This window comes from Neofelis nebulosa, chromosome 2 (assembly GCF_028018385.1).
Source record: "Neofelis nebulosa isolate mNeoNeb1 chromosome 2, mNeoNeb1.pri, whole genome shotgun sequence".
NCBI lineage: Eukaryota > Metazoa > Chordata > Mammalia > Carnivora > Felidae > Neofelis > Neofelis nebulosa.
Window position 1 is genome coordinate 10,092,465 of NC_080783.1, and position 20,846 is coordinate 10,113,310.

The 20,846-nt window shown below is 44.1% G+C and overlaps 1 protein-coding gene across 2 annotated transcripts in view; it reads left to right on the top strand.

Annotated features, from left to right (window-relative positions):
- PID1 (phosphotyrosine interaction domain containing 1) overlaps positions 1 to 20,846 on the top strand; it is a 229,573-nt gene that overhangs the window by 101,481 nt on the left and 107,246 nt on the right. The window contains exon 2 of one of the 2 annotated variants that reach the window (XM_058702343.1): positions 3,690 to 3,836. The exons of the other annotated variant lie outside the window; for it this stretch is intronic. Within the exon in view, the coding sequence (XP_058558326.1) occupies positions 3,690 to 3,836 (147 nt within the window). The remainder of the gene's footprint in view (positions 1 to 3,689; positions 3,837 to 20,846) is intronic. 2 annotated transcript variants of the gene reach the window in all.

Consider the following 20,846-nt stretch of genomic DNA (forward strand, 5'->3'; position numbering starts at 1 on the left):
TTTATTTATTTATTTATTTATTTATTTTGAGAAAGAGAGAGTGTGCATGCCCCCGGATAAGGAAGGAGCAGAGAGAGAGAGAGAGACAAGGGGAGAGAGAATCCCAAGCAGGCCCCATGCTGTCAGTGCAGAGGCTCGAACCCCTGAACCGCAAGATCATGACCTGAGCGGAAATCAAGAGTCGGATGCTTAACGGACTGAGCCACCCAGGCGCCCCTGCCCTTACGGTCTTAAAAAATACAAATCAGGGGCGCCTGGGAGGCTCAGTCGGTGAAGTGGCCGACTTCAGCTCAGGTCATGATCTCACAGTTTGTGGGTTCCAGCCCCGAGTCGGGCTCTGTGCTGACAGCTCAGAGCCCGGAGCCTGCTTCGGATTCTGTCTCTCTCTCTCTCTCTCTCAAAAATAGACATTAAAAAAATAAAAAAAATACAAATCACTATTCACTGAGAAATAGGACAGCAGATCTCCCTCCCATTTGAACAAGTATCAGGCTGGCGACTTTGTATCCTGAAAGGTGGCTGTGTTCGTCAGGGTTAAATCAGAAAGAGAACTAGTAGGAGAAATTCCTCAGGACTTATTCGAGGAACCGGCTTATGCAGTTGTGGAGGCTGGCGAGGCCGGGCTGAGACCCCTGTGGCAGGCTGTCAGGAAGGGTAGGCCGGAACTCTTGGGCATGGACTGAAGCCTCTGTCCACAAGTAGAAATTCTTCCCCCTCAGGGAAGCCTCACTTCACCTGTTGTTTCAATTGATTGAATGAACTCCACCCAGATTAGCCAGGCTATGTCTGCAATTCAAATGATTATGGACTTTAATCACACCTACAAAATATCTTCACGGTGTTTGGTTAGATAATAGCATAGTAGCCTGGGCAAGCTGACACATAAAAATGACCATCAGCGTGGCCGTCGGGAGTTCTAGTAGCTTCGGTGCGGCCCCATGGAACTGCTTTAGGCTCTTGGGATACTTCATTGACTAAAACAGTTTCTGCTCCTATGGCATTTATGTTCTAATGGAAGAGGACAGAAAATAAGAGAAACAAAATACGTAATGTTTTCGTGGTGACAAGTACTGATGAGAATAATAAAGCGGAGGAAGGGGATGGACGGCGATGAGTATGTACATGTGGAATTGGTTACATAATCTGTGAGGCCCGGGGCAAAATGAAAATGCAGTCCTATATTCAAAAAGTAGAGAAAAGTGCCGCTAAAGGCACTGAATCATAAAACTTTTTACTTTTCTTCGTGCATCTGTCTCTGGCACAGTCATGGTGTTTTCTTCTGTTTGATCGGTGGGTTGCTTTTGTTGTTTAATGCTGTTCTAACTACAAAGAGATTCAACATTGAGATTATTAACACAAATCTACCACTCATCGTTGTATTGTGCAATGCCCACTTTAAATGCAAGGATAGGAGCAGAAGCGTTGAAATGACACGAAGTTTGCACTTCCTGGTTCCTATGTGCATCTGAATTTTGTTCTTACCGGAACAGTGGAAATATGCTACAAAACTAACTCACCTGTATTTATTTATTTATTTATTTATTTATTGAGAGTGCATACCCATGAGTGGGGGATGGGAAGAGGGGAGAGAGAGAGAGAGAGACAGAGAGAGAGAGAGAGAGAGAGAGAGAGAGAGAGAGAGAGAGAATCCCACGCAGGCTCCATGCGCATTGCAGAGCCCAGCATGGGGCTCAATCCCACGACCCTGGGATCGTGACCTGAGCTGAAATCAAGAGTCAGACCCTCAACTGACTGAGCCACCCACTGCCCCTGTTTCATTTCTTTTTATTAATTAATTAACTAGTTGTTTGTTTTGAGAGAGAGAGAAAGTGTGCACACATGAGCGAGGGAGGGGCAGAGAGAGAAAGAATCTCAAGCAGGTGCCTTGCTGTCAGTGCAGAGCCTGACGTGGAGCTCTTGCCCACAAACTGCGAGAGCACGACCTGAGCTGAAATAGAGAGTCGGTTGCTTACCCGACTGAGCCACCCAGGTGCCCCTGTTCCATTTCTAAAAACGCACATTCTCCTGACACTTTACCTTTAGCTTGCAGATTAGTGAGGAGGGACCGAAGGGAGGAGGAGCTGTGGCTGTCCTCCCTGTCCCTTTCCTTCTCAGTTGTCATTTTCAGTGTCATTTTCAGTTTTCTGTTACAGGAAAGTCCTACAAATAGAAGGGATATGCTAGAGTTCCTTGATCGTTCATGTTTGTTAAAATACAACTGACTTACTTCTGCATTTGAAGCAAGTTCTCCCTCCAAAGCATGGCCTCCTGGGGCTGCCAGTGCACTGCTTACGGAGCCATGGACTTAATATGCTTGCCTGGTACTTGCTTGGCATCGTGTTGAATTCCTAGGCATCAGGGGATGCACCTATTGTGTGTATCTCTTCTACTCATGCATGTACTCTACTGTTTCATTGGATTCAGCTTACAAAACACAGGCTCAAAGATAAATTTATGAAGGATTTCAAGACCATGACATTTACCCAAGAGCATTAAACCAAGCATGGTGTTCTCCTAAGCATGGGGATCCTGTTGTGATGGTGCAGGTTGCGGGCCCACGAAGCCATCTGTGTGTGTCGGGGCGGGGGGGGGGCACACGCACCTGCTATTTTAGATAATATTGATAAAGAAGGCCTGTCTCATAAGGTGACATTTGATCAAGGTCCTCAAGAAGATACAGAAGCAAGGGATTCAGATCCTAGAGCAGGGGGAGCATGTTCAGACATCCCAAGGCACGTGTGTCTTTGCCTTATCCTCAGAAGAATAAAGACGCCACTGTGGTTGGATCCAAGTGAGAGGGAGGGTGAGGAGTGGGAGGTAAGGTTAGAGACGCAGAGGTCCCTGAATTGTGCGTGGGTTTCAAGGCCAAGGCAAGGACTTGGAATATTTTTGTGAGAAGGGAAGGCTTGAGATAGTCCTACCAGAGGGGTGACAAGCTGTGATCTGAGCTGAGAAGGCCCCCCCCGGCTGTGCTGTGGTAATACCCTGCACTGGGTCAAGGTTGGGAGTGGTAGGACCAGATGCTATGGTAGACCAAACAAAGATGGGGCCTGGACTGGGTGTATACATAGCAGTTATTAAATGTCGCTGGATTCTGGTTATATTTCAAAATGGGTGCCAACAGGAACTGCATACAGAATAGATATTTACTAGACTCAGGAAGATAAATGGTCTATTGAAAAGTGGTGGCTTTCCTAAAGTTCTACAGCCAGCGCATGGCAGAATGGGGGAAGGCAGAGAGCAGGATTCTTGTGTTGTTTTCATTGGTTCTTCTCCTTTTTCATTAGCTCTAGACTGTCCCCCAAAATAGCACCGATCATCTTCTTTTCTGAACATCTTCACTTATTTGGCTGAAATCAACATGCCTTAAATCTCTAGGAGTCTCTCTCTACATATCACCTTGGAAGAACTTCCCAGAGCAAGGTGTTGGTGATTCTACCGCTACCCCATGTTCCCGTGGTCTCTGTGTGGGGGGTTGCCTGTCTCCCACGGTGTCAACTTAGGGGCATCCTGACAGTTTTCCCCCTTCATGTGACTGAGTGTCTCTTGACTTTCCCTAGTAAAACAGAGTTAATAAAAAAGATTTTGCTACTGGGTCTGATGTATCGTTGCACCACATACTGCTCCAAAAAATTCCACTAGAGTTGGCTTCTTTATTTATTTGTTTGCTTGTTCCTTTTGCTCGTCAGCACTTTCAGACCATGCTGAAGTCTAAATTGAATGTCCTGACACTGAAGAAGGACCCCCTCCCAGCAGTCATCTTCCACGAGCCTGAGGCCATTGAGCTGTGCACCACTACACCCCTGATGAAGACCAGGACTCACAGTGGCTGCAAGGTATGTGGCATGTGGCCCGCAGCCAGCGGGAGAGACAAAAGGGTGTGTAGCCTTAAGACACTTGTTTACCAGTGGTAACTATTCATTTATTTACTTATGTTTATTTATCATGAGACAGAGAGAGTGAGTGGGGGAAGGGCAGAGAGTGAAGGAGCGAAAGAGAATCCGAACACAGAGCTCAAACCCACAAACCATGAGCCCGTGACCTGAAGCTTAACCCACTGAGCCACCCAGGCGCCCCTCCCCCACGGTCACTTTTTAAAGGAATGAAAAGGTAGAACAGCTAATAAAAGCTCACTGAGCGATGGTTGTATGAATCCGTCTCTTGCTTTATTTTTAGCGATCTGGCTCTCTTCCTTGTTTTCAGGTACGCACGAAAGACACAAGTTTTAGTACGTATGAGTAGAATAGTATTCTGACCACATTTGTTGTACCATCTGAACCCATGTACACGGGAAAAGTTCTGTCCTTCGTGATCCTTCCTTCCCTTGTATTTGCACTCTGAATAAACCACATCTTGCAGAATAAAAAAGAGATTTCACAACAGTATCGTTCTCCTTTGGGAGAAAAAATTTTGCATTTTTGCTTGGCTTGGGCACTCTGAATTTATACTAATATTCATGTCTCAGAATCCATTAAAAAACATTTTTCATTTATGTAAACGATACTGCTGACATTATAAAAAAAAAAAACCCTAGAAATGAAATGTATAATTTTGGTAAGTCTTTGGGCTCTTTCTCACTTGATATTCTTTTGTGCATGAATTGATGAACACAGCAATCAGTTCAGAGGTAACAAAGAAAATATGTTCGTGCACATTTCGTCATCAGCAATTTGTTTGGAGGAGTAAAAATTAAATAAGGGATAGAACTTTGTTTTGAGTAGTGAAAAGAAAATAAAACAAGAATGCGTGTTTGCATGTGGGTTTCTTTTATAACCTTACAGACACACTCCTTTCCTTATTGCGTTTCCAGGTTAGGGAAGTCAAGATCCATCTAGCTTTCTTGCCAGAATATTCCATCGCCTCCCCAGGTGTTGCATAGCTGTGGTCAGATTGGAGGCTACAGAAATCTTGAGTGATGGCTGTGTACACAGAACCCCACACATGGTCATTTATTTCACAAATATCCATTGGGGGCTTACCCTCGGCCCTGCACTGGGGTCAGTGGAGCACTCCCGCCAGCATCTTTGTGGGGTTTAACTGCCAGTTGGGGGGGAGGGAAGAGAAAATACAGGTAGGTGAGCACTGGCGGTTGAGACAGCCAGTCTGAAAGAACTTGCGGAAGAATCTTTCAGGCAGAAGGGACGGGGAGTACGGATTCTCATAGGTGGCCATGGTTTTGGCGTCCTTTGTACCGGAAAAGAATGGGCAGCGGTACCGGGGAGTTGTGAAAGTTGTGTTGTGTGGTGTGGTGTCATCAAGGCAAGGGGTCTAGACTCTGTTCTAATTATTGTGCGGATCCGTCAGAGAGATTTAGGCCAGTGGGTTATAGGACTCTGTTAAAAAAAAAAAAAAAGAGTGATTTTATTATTTATTTATTTTTTATTTAAAAAATTTTTAAACGTGTTTATTTTCGAGAGAGAGAGAGAGAGAGAGAGATCTGAGAGAGAGTGTGTGAGTGAGTCAGGGAGGGGCAGAGAGAGGGAGACAGAGGATGCAAAGCAGGCTCTCGTGCTGTGAGTGCAGAGCCCGATGCGGGGTTTGAACGCATGAACCGTGAGACCGTGCCCTGAGCCAAAATCAGGAGTCAGCCACTTAATCGACTGCGCCACCCAGGTGCCCCCCAAAAGTGATTGTAAATGGTAACTCTGCTAAGGTGAACTTTCAGCTTCCAAAGAGCAGTTGCCAGAGGCCGTGCTTCGACAGGAGTCCGTGGGTCTGCAGAACTGGTCTTAGGTCCCCGTGTGTGCAGCGCTTTGGATAAATGGATGATACAAAGGCATTAGGGAAGTACTCGTTAAATTTGAAAGTGATATGAGATCAAATTGTGTTATACATCCTTTAGAGGGTTCCCAGAGTCATTTTGAATTCTGTTCCTGTTGGGGAAAAGGGTCCCTCAGAAGCAAGATGAAGTCAGTAAGGACAAGTACAAGGAGGGGAGGTGCCTTTGGTAAAGTCTGCAGAGTATGTTTAAATGGGAGGGGGATGCAGTTATAGAGTAAAAGGCCTAGCAATCCAATCAAGATATGAAAGAGGTGTGTGTGTGTGTGTGTGTGTGTGTGTGTGAGAGAGAGAGAGAGAGAGAGAGAGAAAGGGAGAGAGAGAGAGATTTGCTAGAGAGATATATATTTGCTAGGAGAATAAAAACTATCATTTTCCTGAAAGGGAGCATAGGGTTCGAGATGCATGGAGTAATTTTTTTTTTTTTCCGTGTATTGCCTTAGGTCTGTGTTCGCTTATTTTACTTCTAAAAGGATGTTGGAAAAAAATAGAAGGAATTCAGAAGAACACACCCGAGAGAATGAGGTGGGCTTGGCATCAGTCAGTGGGGCTGGGTAGACAAAGGGAGATCATCTGTGATTTCACCTGGACACTGGGGAGACCTTGGCCTTCAAGGTGAAAAACACAGACCACCGGGCTGTAGAAAGTTTCTGAACTCTCCATCCCTAGAAATCTTGAAGATGAGATTCCAGGTGCAGATAATCATAATCTGGGCCAGCTCTAGCTTTAGGATTCTATTTGAAGGAAGACCCCCCCCCCCCCCCCCCCCCCCCCCCCCCCCCGCCATGTGTCATTGTTCAAATTGTGTTCTACAAGGCACTTTATACATTTACATCTTAACTTGAACACACTGGGGTTGACAGTTCTTTAATCGGCAATGATAATATCCTGTTTGTGTTCCGAGTCATATTCTTTTGTTCAAAGACAATGACAAAGTTACACTTTTGAGCTTTGAAATTTCTGTTTAGAATGCCCCGACCTCCCCCCGCCCCCGCCCCCGCCCCCAGGCATCCACAGGAACAAAATGCAGTGTTTCCTCTTGGATTCTGACGAGTAACTTAGCTCACAAAATGCCAGCTGCAGAAGGAGCTCTCTCTCTCTCTCTCTCTCTCTCTCTCTCTCTCTCTCTCAGGCTCACGCCTGCCACGAATAATGAGCACAATGTCGTTCAGGCCCAGCTGCAGGGCCGGCAGACGGGACCCTCCATATTCACACAGGGCCAGCTCTTTTTGCTTAAACAGCTCTCAAGTTGTGCTTGCATAACGGTGGATTTGGGGAGGGAGAGAGCCAGGAGGAAGCAAAGGCCAAGGGGCTGAAAATGGATGATGGTTTAGCACCATCGAGGCACTGGCCCACTCAGACTCCCCCTTTCCCTCGGATCTGTATTCTCCGTGGGTCCTGATGGGATTGCCCTGCCAGGCTATTCACGTTGTGGGCAGCTGGGTCTTTGTGTGTTTTCCTCTACGGCTGCCTTTTTTTTTTTTTTTTGGAGTGGAGTTATTTAACTGCACACCCCCCCTGCATACCATTAGGACTGGCCTGCCCTTACTCTTGCTGGGGCTTTTCAGGGTATCAGCTGCTGTGTCTGATTCTGCAGCAGCGGCAATGGTCTGTCATACCTGGCTTCTCCGGCCTCGCGCAACAGAATCCTAGCTGGCTCTCTGACTTGTTAGCAAACGTTTATTTGATTAATCGTCCTTGAAAAACCTACTGTACTGTGGACGCGGAATTGTGGAGAAAGGCGTCCAAGTGGGCAAGGGTGGGTAATGTAGTTCGTAGCCAAGTAGAAGGAAGAGACGAGTGCCTGAAATCAGTGAATCCCAGTGCTGCTGAAACTCGTGTATCAGAAACCCCTAGACGGCAGGTGTCTGGACCTTCTTTCCAGAGATTTTGATGCAGGTGCTCAGCTAAGCGGGCAAAAAAGAAACCTGCACTTAAAAATAGACTGTGACTGTGCAGGGGCGCCCGGGCAGCTCAGTGGGTTAAGCGTCTGAGTCTTGGTTTCAAGTCAGGTCACGATCTCACGGGTTTGTGGGTTCGAGCCCCGAGTCGGGCTGCGTGCTGACGGCGTGGAGCCTGCTTGGGATTCGCCGTCTCCCTCTCTCTCCACCCTTCCCCCCACTTGTGCTGTCTCTCTCAAGATAAATAGTAAACTTAAAAAAATTAAAAACAAAGAGACCGTGCAGGTCACAAGGCTGTGGTGCCCGGGAGAAGCGTGGGGCTTGAGGACCTGATGTGTGAGGGGAGCCACGCGAGTGACAGAAGTGGAGTCACACCCGGGGAGGGGGAGGTGAGGTGGGATTTGGAGGACGGAGCTAGCCGGCCACTGTGTGGTCGGAATGGGGTTGCCACAGCTGACCAGGAGGCCAGCGTCCAAGGAAGAACTGGGCTGCACATGTGTGCGTGAAGGGCAGCGCCTGTGTATGTGGCCTCGTCCTACAGGGGGCGCTGTTCTGTTTTGGATTGACTCCCTTCTGGGCCTACTTGGCCGGGTTCTCAAAGCCTTCAGGAAATGAGATAATGACGGTGATGATCATAGTTAGTAAGAAAATACTAATTATACAGAAATAACGCGAATAAAGAGCTGAAGTTTATTAACACGTTAAGCACTCTCCTATGCACTTTTCATGGTATAAACTACCCATTTGGTCCTCGTGATGACCCAGTGGTTTAAGTGCCATCTGTGGCCCCGTTTCACAGGTGAGCTAGTTGAGGCAGAGAGAAGTTCTTTCCTATACCAGAGCATCCAGGGAGTAACTGGCAAAGCCTGCGTTTGAACTTCATCCGTCTGGCTCCACAGCCTGTGCACCTCCGCTCTAGATTCCACTCCCTCGCAATGACCGTTGAGTGGCTCCCATGTCTGTCGTAAGGTAGCTCTTTTGGCCAGTTGTGTCATGTGATTTTAGAAGGTCATTTTGCTTCTGTAAGCCTCACTTACCGCATCTTTGATAGACCAGAACCAAGGTCAGTGTATTTCAGGCATTCTCTTATCTAAAGGTCCAAGACTCAAATTGACCGTGTGTGTAAGTGGATTAGAATTTTGTCTTTGCTCACAAAACCCAGAAAGCGTGGGGAACGTGTACTGAAAGTACCATATAATTTACCCCTGCTTTCTTTTCAGGTCCTCAAATTTGGTTTTCCAAGAGAGACAGAGAGAGAGAGAGAGAGAGAGACTATGATGAAAGTCACATCCCTTGTAAAACACATATATGAAATAAAACACTAAATTCCCATCGAGTTCCTGGATGCCCATGTGAACACTGAACTACAAACCCCTTCCACAGAAATAGTCCCCAGCTTTACGGTGTTTATAGTTTGAAAGCAAAACAGTACCCATGCCGAAACAAATATGCTGAGCCATAATTGGGGCTCTCGCACATCTGATGACATTTATCTTTTATTTAAAACCTTCTATAAGGTTTGGGAAAGGTGGTTGATTTGAGTGTTGGGACTCCGGTGAGTTGAAGAAGGAACATAGCGTGGGAAACATGTACCTGGGGAGGACAAGAGGAGAAAGAGGCAGGAAGGAAAGGCGGGAAAATCTGTAGTGACAGCTCTCTTGTTTGGATCTGAGCCAGCCTGCCTTTGTTCTGGTTTGCCTGGCTGTCTTTCCTCTGCACCCGCTCGGTAAAGCTGGGTGGAGCCAGGGTCCTGAGATGGAGCTCCAGGAGGGATGTTCCTCTGGGCCACCAGACAGGCTTTGGGAGGTGGTGGTGAATTGGGCTAATCGAGCTCAAGATATTTCTTCCCACTCCCCCCTCCCCCACCTCGTTCTTTCATTGCTCATGCCAAGAGTGCCCTTGTCTCCATTCTGCAGCTTGGTAGGCATACAGCTGCCTCTGTGCCCTCACGGTCACTAAAGCCTCACCCCCACCCCCCCGGCGCCTCACCTGGGCCTGCTCTCCCACAGAACGCTCTAGCTCCCAAATCTCCTCTCCTCCAGAGTGAGGCACCTGGCTAAGCATCCCATGAAGCCCCATCTAAGACCCTCACTGTCCTGTTCCCATTTGTGAGGGCAGAAGCCATCCAACAATGTCATTCCCCAGAAGGAGCTCGGGATTCACATACCATATTGCTTTTTATGTGACCCTTTTTGAGGCTCGTGCATTTAAGAGTAACAGTAATAGTCACCTAGCCCTCAAGAAGGATGTGGTTGCTTTCCAGTTGCATGGGATGGTGAAGAGAGGTTTCTGAGCTGAAGGCTTTTCAGGCAGTCCTCAAATCCTACCATTTTGCATATGCGTGAGGTGGCCAGTCTTAGAAAAGACTGATTTCCAGCAATCCTACTCATGAGAAGAGCTCCTGATTTGAATGTAAATCTATTTAAAAATTAGCCTCACCTGTATCGTATGTATTTTTGTGCTTGTTTGATCAGTTATGTATTTAATTAAAAATAAGCATTTAAATAGCACTAGTCACGTTTTCTCATTTTTTTTTTTTCATGTTAGCCAAAGACCCATGATTTTATTTATCCATAGGAGGGAGAAACACTGATTATACCGTGTCATCAGCCTCACTGAATGCATTCTGTAGGCTTTTTTGGTGTAGGCGACTTGGGGCATTGCACGAGTCCCATTCTGCAAACTGTGCAGACGTTCTTGCAAAATACATTTCTGATTTCGCTATCAATACGGAATACAAGTAAAAGAAAGAATAGTAACATATGAAGTAAGACTCAGGCAGGTAGTCTTTATTGGTTATTTAAGTCTCTTGGTGTAAGGCAAGATGTGAACCTCTAGATTCAGAATGAATGGTATCTAATTCCAATCTATTTTCTCTTTATTCTTTCCCAGACTTTCCTGTAGACAAATGAAAGCATATTTACTCTAGCTTGTCTCCCCAAATGTGGAAAGGTAAACGTTGATATGAGCTAACATCTGTTGTTCAAGAGACTACCTTTTATTTTTCTGCAATTTTGACTGTGTTGACCTCTACATCTTCTGACCTTCTCTTTCTCTCCTTCCCTTGTTCCCTCCCTCCCTTCCTTCCTAATTTTCTTCATTCATTTCTTTCTCCACCTATAAGAATATATTGCGGCACTCTCAGAATGTTTCAGATGTTAATAGGGACACAAAGATAAACAGTGGTTTGGGGTACTTTGGGTTGAAATAACAGAAAACGTAACTGGAATTGACTTACATCATTGAAATTTATTTGCTTTGGAATCTGCAAATTCCAACAGGAGGGAAGAGGGAAAGAGATACTAGAGAGGCAACAGAAGTGTCCGCTGTGGGAAATCAAATAGCTATGTCCTGGTTAAGGAGATTATAGGGAACGCCTTACACGGCTTTCTGGCCAAGCAGAAAACAGCTGACCCAGTATCTGGTTAATGTGCATTTAGGGGTTGGGTCGACTACAACTGGTGAGAGGCTGATCCCACAGTCCACGGTAAAAAAGGCTCTTTTTTTTAAAAAAAGGCTGAATGACCCGGGGGCAGACAAAATACATTCTGTAGGAAGAGCAATGGCTGTGAAATAAAATGCAGAGTGTCCTCAGGTTACAGGGCAAGGAGTTCCTTTCCTTCCTTATTACAGCATCCCCTTGAATATATATGGGGATGTTCTTGCCCAGACAAGATGAGCCTCAGTTTGAGACTAGGCTACTCCCCAGGGCCCCTGTGCAGGCAGTCATGAATGACCATCAGCTAGCATGTGGTTTGGCCTTCTGCACTGAGGGGCTTTTTTGTCTTACTAGTCGGGGGGTGGGGTGGCAGTGTTCTTGCTCAGTGGAGAAATCTTGAGGCTGCCCCCCTCCTTCTGGCTTTCATTCTAGGTTTCTAATTTGGCAATCCATTATTCAAGGTAGAGAAAGAGAAGCAAGTTTTCAGAAGTCGTGAGTTCAAGCTTGTGAAATTCGAAATATCTGTGAGGCCACCCCTGGGCGACACCCAAAGGGCACCTCGTTACATGGAGTTGGAATTTCATAGATGTCTGGTCCCTCAAGGAAAATGGGGCCATGGGAAGAGAAAGGAGCAAGACAGGCACACCCACTCACAGGCTTACACATGTAGCCATGTGTCCGCTCTAATATTTGAGGACCAGAGAGAGCAAGAAGAATGACTGGAAAAGGAACATTATGGAAACCAGAAGAAGTTCCTGCCCACCAGGCATGGAAACTGTCCTCAGTCTTACTCCTCCCATTTAATCCTACACACAAGTGCCTACTCTGTTGACCACCCTGTTCGGTCTCAGAAGTGTTGAGGGGAGAAAATGGATATAACTCTGGGGACAGCTGAAACTCCTGCATATTGTTTTAGAATTGGTCTCTGTGTTATATTTGAAATGTGCACTGCTTACGCTATACCCATGGTACCTGGCGGGGAAGGATGTTTTGTTTGTAGTCGTCAACTTTTTGGCTGTGAGTCTCAACTTACGACTTGGAATTCTGTACTTTGGTCTTCCCGCTGACAGCTGTGGTGGCTTCAGCAAATTTCTTCACCCTTCATGAGCTCACTTTTGTTTTCTGGTGATTAAAATCTTTTCATGTTGGGGATAGTGTCACTTCCTCTGATAAAAGCATTTAGGGCGTAGATTATCATCCTGCTTGTTGAGTAGGATTGTAGACTTCTTTATGGCACTACTCTTTCCTCCGATGGGTACAGGACTGCTGTTCGCCCCTGGGCATCTTTGACACCTTGAAGCTATTTCCTGGTGCCCCACACGGTGAGGACTGTGGCTGAAAGATGACCATTTTACTCCAGGGAACCCAATTTGGTATTAAAGCTTTACCTTTGGGCCAGTGTCAAAGACTGTATCTTCCTGTATCTCCAAATGTCACTGCCTACTTTACTTGCCTTTAAAAACTCTTGGGAGAGCAGCAAAGATTCATTAGTGAAAAATGGGAAAACAATCGAAGCGTCTGAAAGAGATATTTTAGTATTTTTGCTTCACAACGCTATGGAGAACACCCAGTCATTAAAAATTCTGTTGTAGAAATTATACTGATGTGGAAAATGATCATAATGTGTTAAGTAAATTAAATAGCTGGTTGCAAAATGTTAATAGGATTTTATTTTTGTAAAATAAAATAAAAGTAAAATAATTATCTGCAAACATTCCTAATAGAGGGCTTCTACTTAAATATGAACAGAAGTGATCCCTGTATAGTAGGATTATGGGTAAAACTTTCGATTTTCTTTCTCTTTTTTTTTTTTTTTGCGTTTTGCAATTTTCTAACTTTCCAACAAATATTAGGTTTGTAATTAGTTGTTAAAAATAACTTTTAAGGGGCGCCTGGGTGGCGCAGTCGGTTAAGCGTCCGACTTCAGCCAGGTCACGATCTCGCGGTCCGTGAGTTCGAGCCCCGCGTCGGGCTCTGGGCTGATGGCTCGGAGCCTGGAGCCTGTTTCCGGTTCTGTGTCTGCCTCTCTCTCTGCCCCTCCCCCGTTCATGCTCTGTCTCTCTCTGTCCCCAAAATAAATAAAAAACGTTGAAAAAAAATTAAAAAAAAAATAACTTTTAAGGAGAAATGTTTCTTTGGGTGAAAGTTTGCAGGGAGAGCTACATGGAAGAAACTCCATTCTAAATGGAGCATTTTGGAAAACAGCTTCTTCTAAGTCACCCCAACTTAGACGTTTGTTTCTTCTTTTTGACCAAATCGGAATTTCTGTAGCTTCCGGGAAGGTGACATTTTCCCACCTAACCTGTGACTTGTCCAGCGTCAGACTTATCTGGTGTGTTCAGCACAATGATTGTCAGCCGACTCAGATGCCCTCGCATGGATGATATGCTGGTTTCCTGAGGCTGCTTAGTGACGACCTTAGTGCTTAAAATAACGAGAAATTTATTTTCTCGCAGATTTGGGGGCCAGAAGTCCAAAATTGGTATCAGTGGGCAGAAATCAAGGTGTCAAGGAGCTTCCTCTGGAGGCTGGAGAAGAAAACTGGTTCCTTCCCTCTTCCAGTTTTGGGTGGCTGCAGGCATTTCTTGTCCTGTGGCCAGACCACTCCATTTTCTGCCTACGTGGCCACACTTGCTGCCTCCTCCTCTGTCTGTATCCAACCTCCCTTGGCCTTTCTTTTGTAAGGACACTTGTGGTTGGATTTGGTACTCACCTGATAGTCCAGGATAATCTCCTTAGCTCAAGACTTTTAGCTTAATCAAGTCAGCAAAGACCCTTTTCCCTTATAAGGTAACGTGTCAGGTTCCAGGGAATAGGACCAAATATTTTTTGAGTGGTCTTACTCAGCCTGCTGTAGCTTGTTTCTTTGTAAATGAGGAATTCTAGAAATGTAAAAATTTCTAAGCAAAAAGAAATATAATGCCTCTAGTTAATCAGTTGTTTAGGTTATCTTATTTCTTGTGCCCAAGTAAATACTCTCAAAGGAATTCAGAAAACTACTTTAAAGAAATAGAAAACTGAGGGGGATCAGTCTGCAGAAGTGTCTTGCCCCTATTTTGAGCCAAATTTCTTTATCTTGTTTACTTTATCAAAATTTTTGAAACGGAAGAGAGATCTTCAAATTTTGAGTGGAATCATGAGTTTCTTATACAAAGTCCTAACCATTTGTAGTTTGTAGGTCCAGGGTACTGGGAATATTAGACTATTTGTAAGAAAGATCCACAGTTCTACCACAGGGAATGTGAATAATGTTTCACACCCCCCCCCCACCACCTTTCTCAGTAAAGCTTTAAGGATAATTTTGAAAATGATGCGGAAATATCCTGAGCATAATGTGTGTGTCGGAGGGAAGTATCTTGTTATGAAGTTATTTTCCCCTCATGAATTCCTGTTTAGATAGTTTGTCTTTGAAACAATTTGTTGGTTTAGTCCTGAAAATTTAATCATTATCTGAATTTAGGAGGATTTGTTATTTATGTGGAGGAGATGTTAATTATTTTACATGTTTTCCTGGATTAATGCTGTGGATAAAATACAGTTTCTCTGTGGTCGACTTCATTTGTCAGGCAACCCATAGAAACACCATGCAGAAAACCAATATACTTTATTAATATATAATATACTTTATTATTAAAGTATATTATTAATTAATAATTATTAATAATTATTAATTAATAATGTACTTTATGGTTTTCCAGCAGAGACTGTACAACTTATTCAAGATGGTTACAAGGTCAAGATAGCTTTAAGCTAAAATCTGGTTGATGCAAATATGATGCTTAAACGTAAGAAGTTAATGCTTAAAAAGACATTTCCAAGTATGTATACATATATTTTTTTCTACTTATTTTTTGTTATGTCATTTTTTTTCAGTGTTTTATTTCTTTTTCACACTAGAGGAACTCACATGTTACAGCGTCAGTCCCTCTGCTCCTAAAAGGCTGGTTTAATTTATTGTTTGTGAAATGAAAAATGTGCATTAAATAAGGAAGCGTTCGTGTAGACTGGATATAATCTCATATAAACCTAGACTTTCTTTGCAAGTGATTTTTTTTTTCTTGCCTGAAGCTTTAAAATTGTATCAAAGCAATCCCCGTAGAGCTAAAAACAACCCATCAAATAGTAATGAAAAATGAAGCCTAAGATGTTTACCTGTCCCCTTTGTCCCTCTCGTGCCCCAGTCCTGCTCCAAGTGTAATGATTTCAGCAGTTCCTTTTTATGTTTACCTTCATAGTTCAGACACTATACTTTTACCATTTTCAGTAATATCTTTTGGCTAGTTGAGTAGATACAGATTGAGATCCGTAAGAGCTCTACCCACTTGCCTTCTTCCATTTTCCTAACATAGTTACTTCTGAAATTTTAGTTAATATCTGTGATGAGCGAAGAGTCGGTCAAGGCACCGTGGTTTTATTGCATTTCTTGCTCTTTATGTTTTGATAATTTAAATTTTTTTTAATGTTTATTCACTTTTGAGAGAGACAGAGAGAGAGAGAGAGCATGAGCAAGGGAGGGTCAGAGAGAGAGGGAGACACAGACACAGAATCCGAAGCAGGCTCCAGGCTCTGAGTTGTCAGCACAGAGCCTGACACGGGGCTCGAACTCCTGGACCGCGAGATCATGACCTGAGCTGAAGTTGGTCACTTAACCCCCTGAGCCACCCAGGCACAGAAGACATGGATGTTTAAGGTCAACTCGTCACCTTTATCCTGTCAACTGTTCAGCCCCCTCTAAACTGCTAATTTTGGCTGTTTGAACTTTTCTTGTTTTATATCTTTATCTAACATGGAAACAGTGACCCTTAACTAACTTTCAAGTTTAAAGAAATATTTATAAAGTACTTTGAGCTTCTCACAAGAGCAGAGCTATAGAAATAAGTTACAGTTGTGATTCAAATGTAGCTTCCCCTTGGTTTGAGTGGAAGGGTCAATAAACTATAGACAACATTGTAGCAAAGGAGGTATTGATGTGAACGTGCTAATAAATAACCCAGATCATAAAAAGATCATAAACTGCTCTCTTAAATACGTACAGTTATTTCTTCTTATATCTCTGAGTATTTCAACTCCCGACTACCTAGCAAGTTAATGATAAAAACCACTGTGACAACAGGTGCACATGTGTTCCTTGGTGTGCTGGCTGTTCATTTCTTTGTTTTTACTGAAAATATTATACATTCATTTCTTGGCAAGAGAAATGATGTCAGGGCTCCTGTGCACACTGAGATCTCTAAATGAGACATTAGTCAGATTGACGTTTATGAGTCACCAGGCATCTTCATAGACCAAATCCAGGAATTAGAAAATAATTTGCTCAGGAAATAATGGGGATAAATGAAGTTTATCATCCTGGGAAACAGCAAAGCTACCCTGTGAGCTAAAGATCCTACTGAAATTAGTTTTTTCCCCACATTGACGGATTGATGAATTCTCTTTAAAACTTGGTTTTTTGACACTTATGAGCAGTGCTGGAATTCTCGCATGTCACTACCTGGCTGGACCATAAGATTTGTTAGGGCAGGAAAAGCATTGTCCATTATCACAAAGACGTTGCGACTGTTAGTCTCGTCATGGGATGGTATAGAACATGTGTTTAGTTTTTTGCTTGGTCAGCCCACCAGTTAATGAGGAGCCCATCTTGCTTGTGTCTAAAAACCTCTCTCCTCTGCCCCTTCCTTCTCATGCTGATTCCAGACGTTTCCTAAAGCGCTTTTACTCCTTGTCCCTTCCTTGCAGCCCCATCTCCCAAGGCTCTTGGCCCTTCAGGAGGATTTGGCTTGGGAGCAGGGAGCTGTAGGGGGCTTCAGGACTCTGCATATAAATCTTCTATAAGACCGTCTTTATGACAAAAATCGACTCTTTTCTATAGCAAAAATCCAGTTTATTCATATTTCTTATGCCAACAGAATCTTGATTTCATTTCTCCTTAGTGAGAGTCACGTCTCCGAAAAGAGAGAGCAGGGAGGGAGATAACTCATTCTGCCATATGTATGCCCAAGTCACTGAGAAAAAGAGTCAAAGGAAGGGAATTTAGAGACTGAGACCACAACAACAAAGACAAGATTAGTTTATTCATTCACGGTCACTAAAGTCCGTTGCTAGGGACTTTACGCATTTTTCTTTTAAAAATGAAACATGTCCATTTAAACGAAATGAACATTCACTAATGATCACTGTAAATTTATGAATATATAGGTTAAGTCTATGTACTGGTTACTCCACACATTAGATATATTTTAAAAAAGATTTTGAATGGAAATTTTAGAAGAATGGGTTAAATCTGAAATACATGATATATGTCTATCTTAATTGGGATGATTACCATTAGTTTAGGCAAGGCTCATTTTTAGTAATAGTGGATGTAAAACCAAATTTCAGATGGCTTTGATGATGTCAGGATTTTTGGCTGCTCTTATTAGACCAAGTGAAATCACCCATTTCACCCCAGAATAAGATAGAAAAGATCACTTGCCAAGAGGAAGGAAGGGAGGAGGGAAGGGTACTGGCTATGCCATTTTCTTGTTTGCTTGTTTGTGCATTCATTTATCTTAAATCTGCCATTTATTTGTGGGAATCTCAGCTGGGTTTTGTTAAAACCAGATCATATGATCCATCAATCCACCGAGATGGGCAAGTGTGATATATAATGACCCGAGCAATCACATGAGATGCCCACATCAGCTCCTTTTACCATAGAATTCTCATCCATAGGAGACGTTGAGCTCCACATCCGACATGTGGACCGGCTGGTTCTGGTGTCAGTCTACATATTAATGCTGCATTTATTTCTTCTTTTTGAAGACAAAAATAGCTATAAATAGAAGTTCTGAGCTATTGTATCTTCAACCTGGGGCATTCTATTGTGTACCTACTGGCACGGACATAGCTTACTTTGGAGACAGAGGACCTTGTCTACTGAGCTGCAGACATTGAGGCTGCTTCCTGGCTTTGTGGAAGAAAATGCCAAGATCGTTCACTGACATCTGATATTGTTCTAGGTGGAGAAAGCGATAAGCTGGTGTCAGATATTTAGGTCCAGACCACATTCCTCTCTTGGATTCCATGTGGTAGGTAAGGAAGCCTAGACCTGTCTGACTGAGTGATGCTCTTAACAAATGGATGGAAAAGCAGAATTACCCTTTAGCTTTCTTTATCTGTGGACCAGTCTTCCTTCCTGTATCCTGGGAGAGGTAAGGAAAGAATTCATAATCGCTTGCATGGATGTTAAAAACATCAAAATGAGATGCAGCTCATCTAACTTTGGCCAGACTCCGAGATTTGGTGACAACCAGCAGCCAGTTATCATAGCAGAGATGGTTCCTTAGCTGGGGCAAACTCCACATCTATAGATCAAGATTTCTTTGTGGCAAGTAGAAGAGACTTTCTCAGTGTTGAGGGTTTTTAGAATTAGGAGTTTCTTCGGGGCGCCTGGGTGGCGCAGTCGGTTAAGCGTCCGACTTCAGCCAGGTCACGATCTCGCGGTCCGTGAGTTCGAGCCCCGCGTCAGGCTCTGGGCTGATGGCTCGGAGCCTGGAGCCTGTTTCCGATTCTGTGTCTCCCTCTCTCTCTGCCCCTCCCCCGTTCATGCTCTGTCTCTCTCTGTCCCAAAAATAAAATAAAAAAAAACGTTGAAAAAAAAAAAAAAAGAATTAGGAGTTTCTTCTTCTTTGTTTGGTTTCTTGTTCAGTACTTCATGGCACAGCTGCCTGGAAGAGAAAGACCCTCAGATCAACACTATCTGAAATATGGAAAATTGCAGATTCTATGAAAAGAATGAAATTTATTTCATTCTATTTGCGGGATAAATAGTTCTTTACCTAGCTCATCAATCTTTAGTGATTTGTCTTCAGCCTCCAGCGTTTGACTCATTACCTGATGATTATGCCATCACCGTGAAGAAGGTGGCATTTGGGACGCTGTATCCTTTTCTTCCTTCTTTTAAGTGTGACTGAAGATAGGCTGAGTGCCTTGACAATGATGTTGAAGCAAGATTAAGAAGGCGTGTATTCCGGGGCACCTGGATGGCTCAGTCGGTTATGCATCTGACTCTTGGTTTTGGCTCAGGTCATGATCTGACAGTTTGTGAGATCGAGCCCTGCATTGGGCTCTGCCCTGATGGCATGGAGCCTGCTTGGGCTTTTCTCCCTCCCTCTCTCTCTACCCTCGCACTTTTTCTCTCTCTCAAAATAAACAAACGTGGAAAAAAAGAATGCATGTATTCCAAGGGAAGGAAACTGTGTTTTTCCTTCCCCCTTCTTTTCCTTGCCCTTCTCCTTCTCTTTTCTCTCACTGTTACTCTTTCCTTCTATCCTTTTCCTCTCTAACCCCTTTCCCATTATCCCTGCTTACCCCTTTTCTCCCCACTTTCGGCTTCTGTTCCTACCGCTAAACACAGGTTCTCTGCTTAGATAAGATCGAGTCACCTGCACACGCCCCACAGATCACTTTGGCCCAGGCAGGAGCACACTAGCCTGGGTGTGTTTCCTGTGACAAGTTGCCCAGAACCACTGGGGAGATCAGACATGCTGTGACTGTGGACGGGAGAAATGGACACTGCAGAATATCTATCACAAATAGTACCCATCTATTTCCAAGAAGGACATCAACTTCTACGGTCATCCACAGCGAGGTGATGATGTAGAACACCGTAGGCCACAGAGTGTCCTGTTTCCGCTCTAGTTTTGGTTCAGTGATCATCCAACAGTCAAATGGGTATTGTATTGTATTGTATCGTATTGTGTTTACTTTGAGAGAGAGAGAGAGAGGGCACAAGAGCATGAGCGGGAGAGAGGAGCAGAGGAGGAGGAGAGAGAGAGAGAGTACCCCGAGCAGGTTCCATGTCGTGTTGGAGCCCGACACAGGGCTCATTCCCATGAACTGTGAGATCGTGACCTGAGCCAAAATCAAGAGTTGGCTGATTCACTGACTGAGCCACTCAGGGGCCCCTCAAATGGGTATTGTAAGGAATGCGGAAAGGACATGCAGGGGAACCCTGCAAGAGGCCCTTGGAACCCATTCTAAGATTGGGGATTTCAGTCCAGTTTTGGTGATGGACAGATAGGGGAGAAACACTGTATGAGAAATCCTGAGAAACTCGTGACAGCACAGATGGACCCGGAGGACATTATGCTAAGTGAAGCAAGCCAGTCACAAAAAGACAAATATCGTATGAACTCACCTGTGGAATCTAAACTAGTCAAACTCGTTGAAACAGAGAGTCAAATGGTGGCCGCCAGCGGCTGGGGGTGGGCGGTGAAAATGGGGAGATGTGGGTCAAAGAATACAAAGTTTTAGTTGCTTAGAATGAGTAAGTCTTGGGGAGCTAATGTGCAGCATGGTGATTATAGCTAACAATGTTATATACTTGAAATTTGCTCAGAGGGTAGATCTTAAGTGTTCTCACCACACACACAGGAGACAACATATGTGAAGTGATGCTTATGTTAATTCACATCGCTGTGGTGTGCATTTTATAATGCGTGGGTACATGGAAGCATCAGATTTTACACCTTAAATATATACAATTTTTATTTGTCAATTATACTTCAATAAAGCTAGGAGTAGTTTAGTAACAGTTTTTTAAGCGTGGTGGTGTTTTAGAAGACAGCTTGCGTATCAGTTGTGCTAGGCTTTGCACCTGCTGATGTGAACATCCCTCCTTCCAAGGCTCCAGAAAAAGAGGGCAGAGACTTGTTTCAGCTCTGATTTGACCATGGAGGCAACAGACC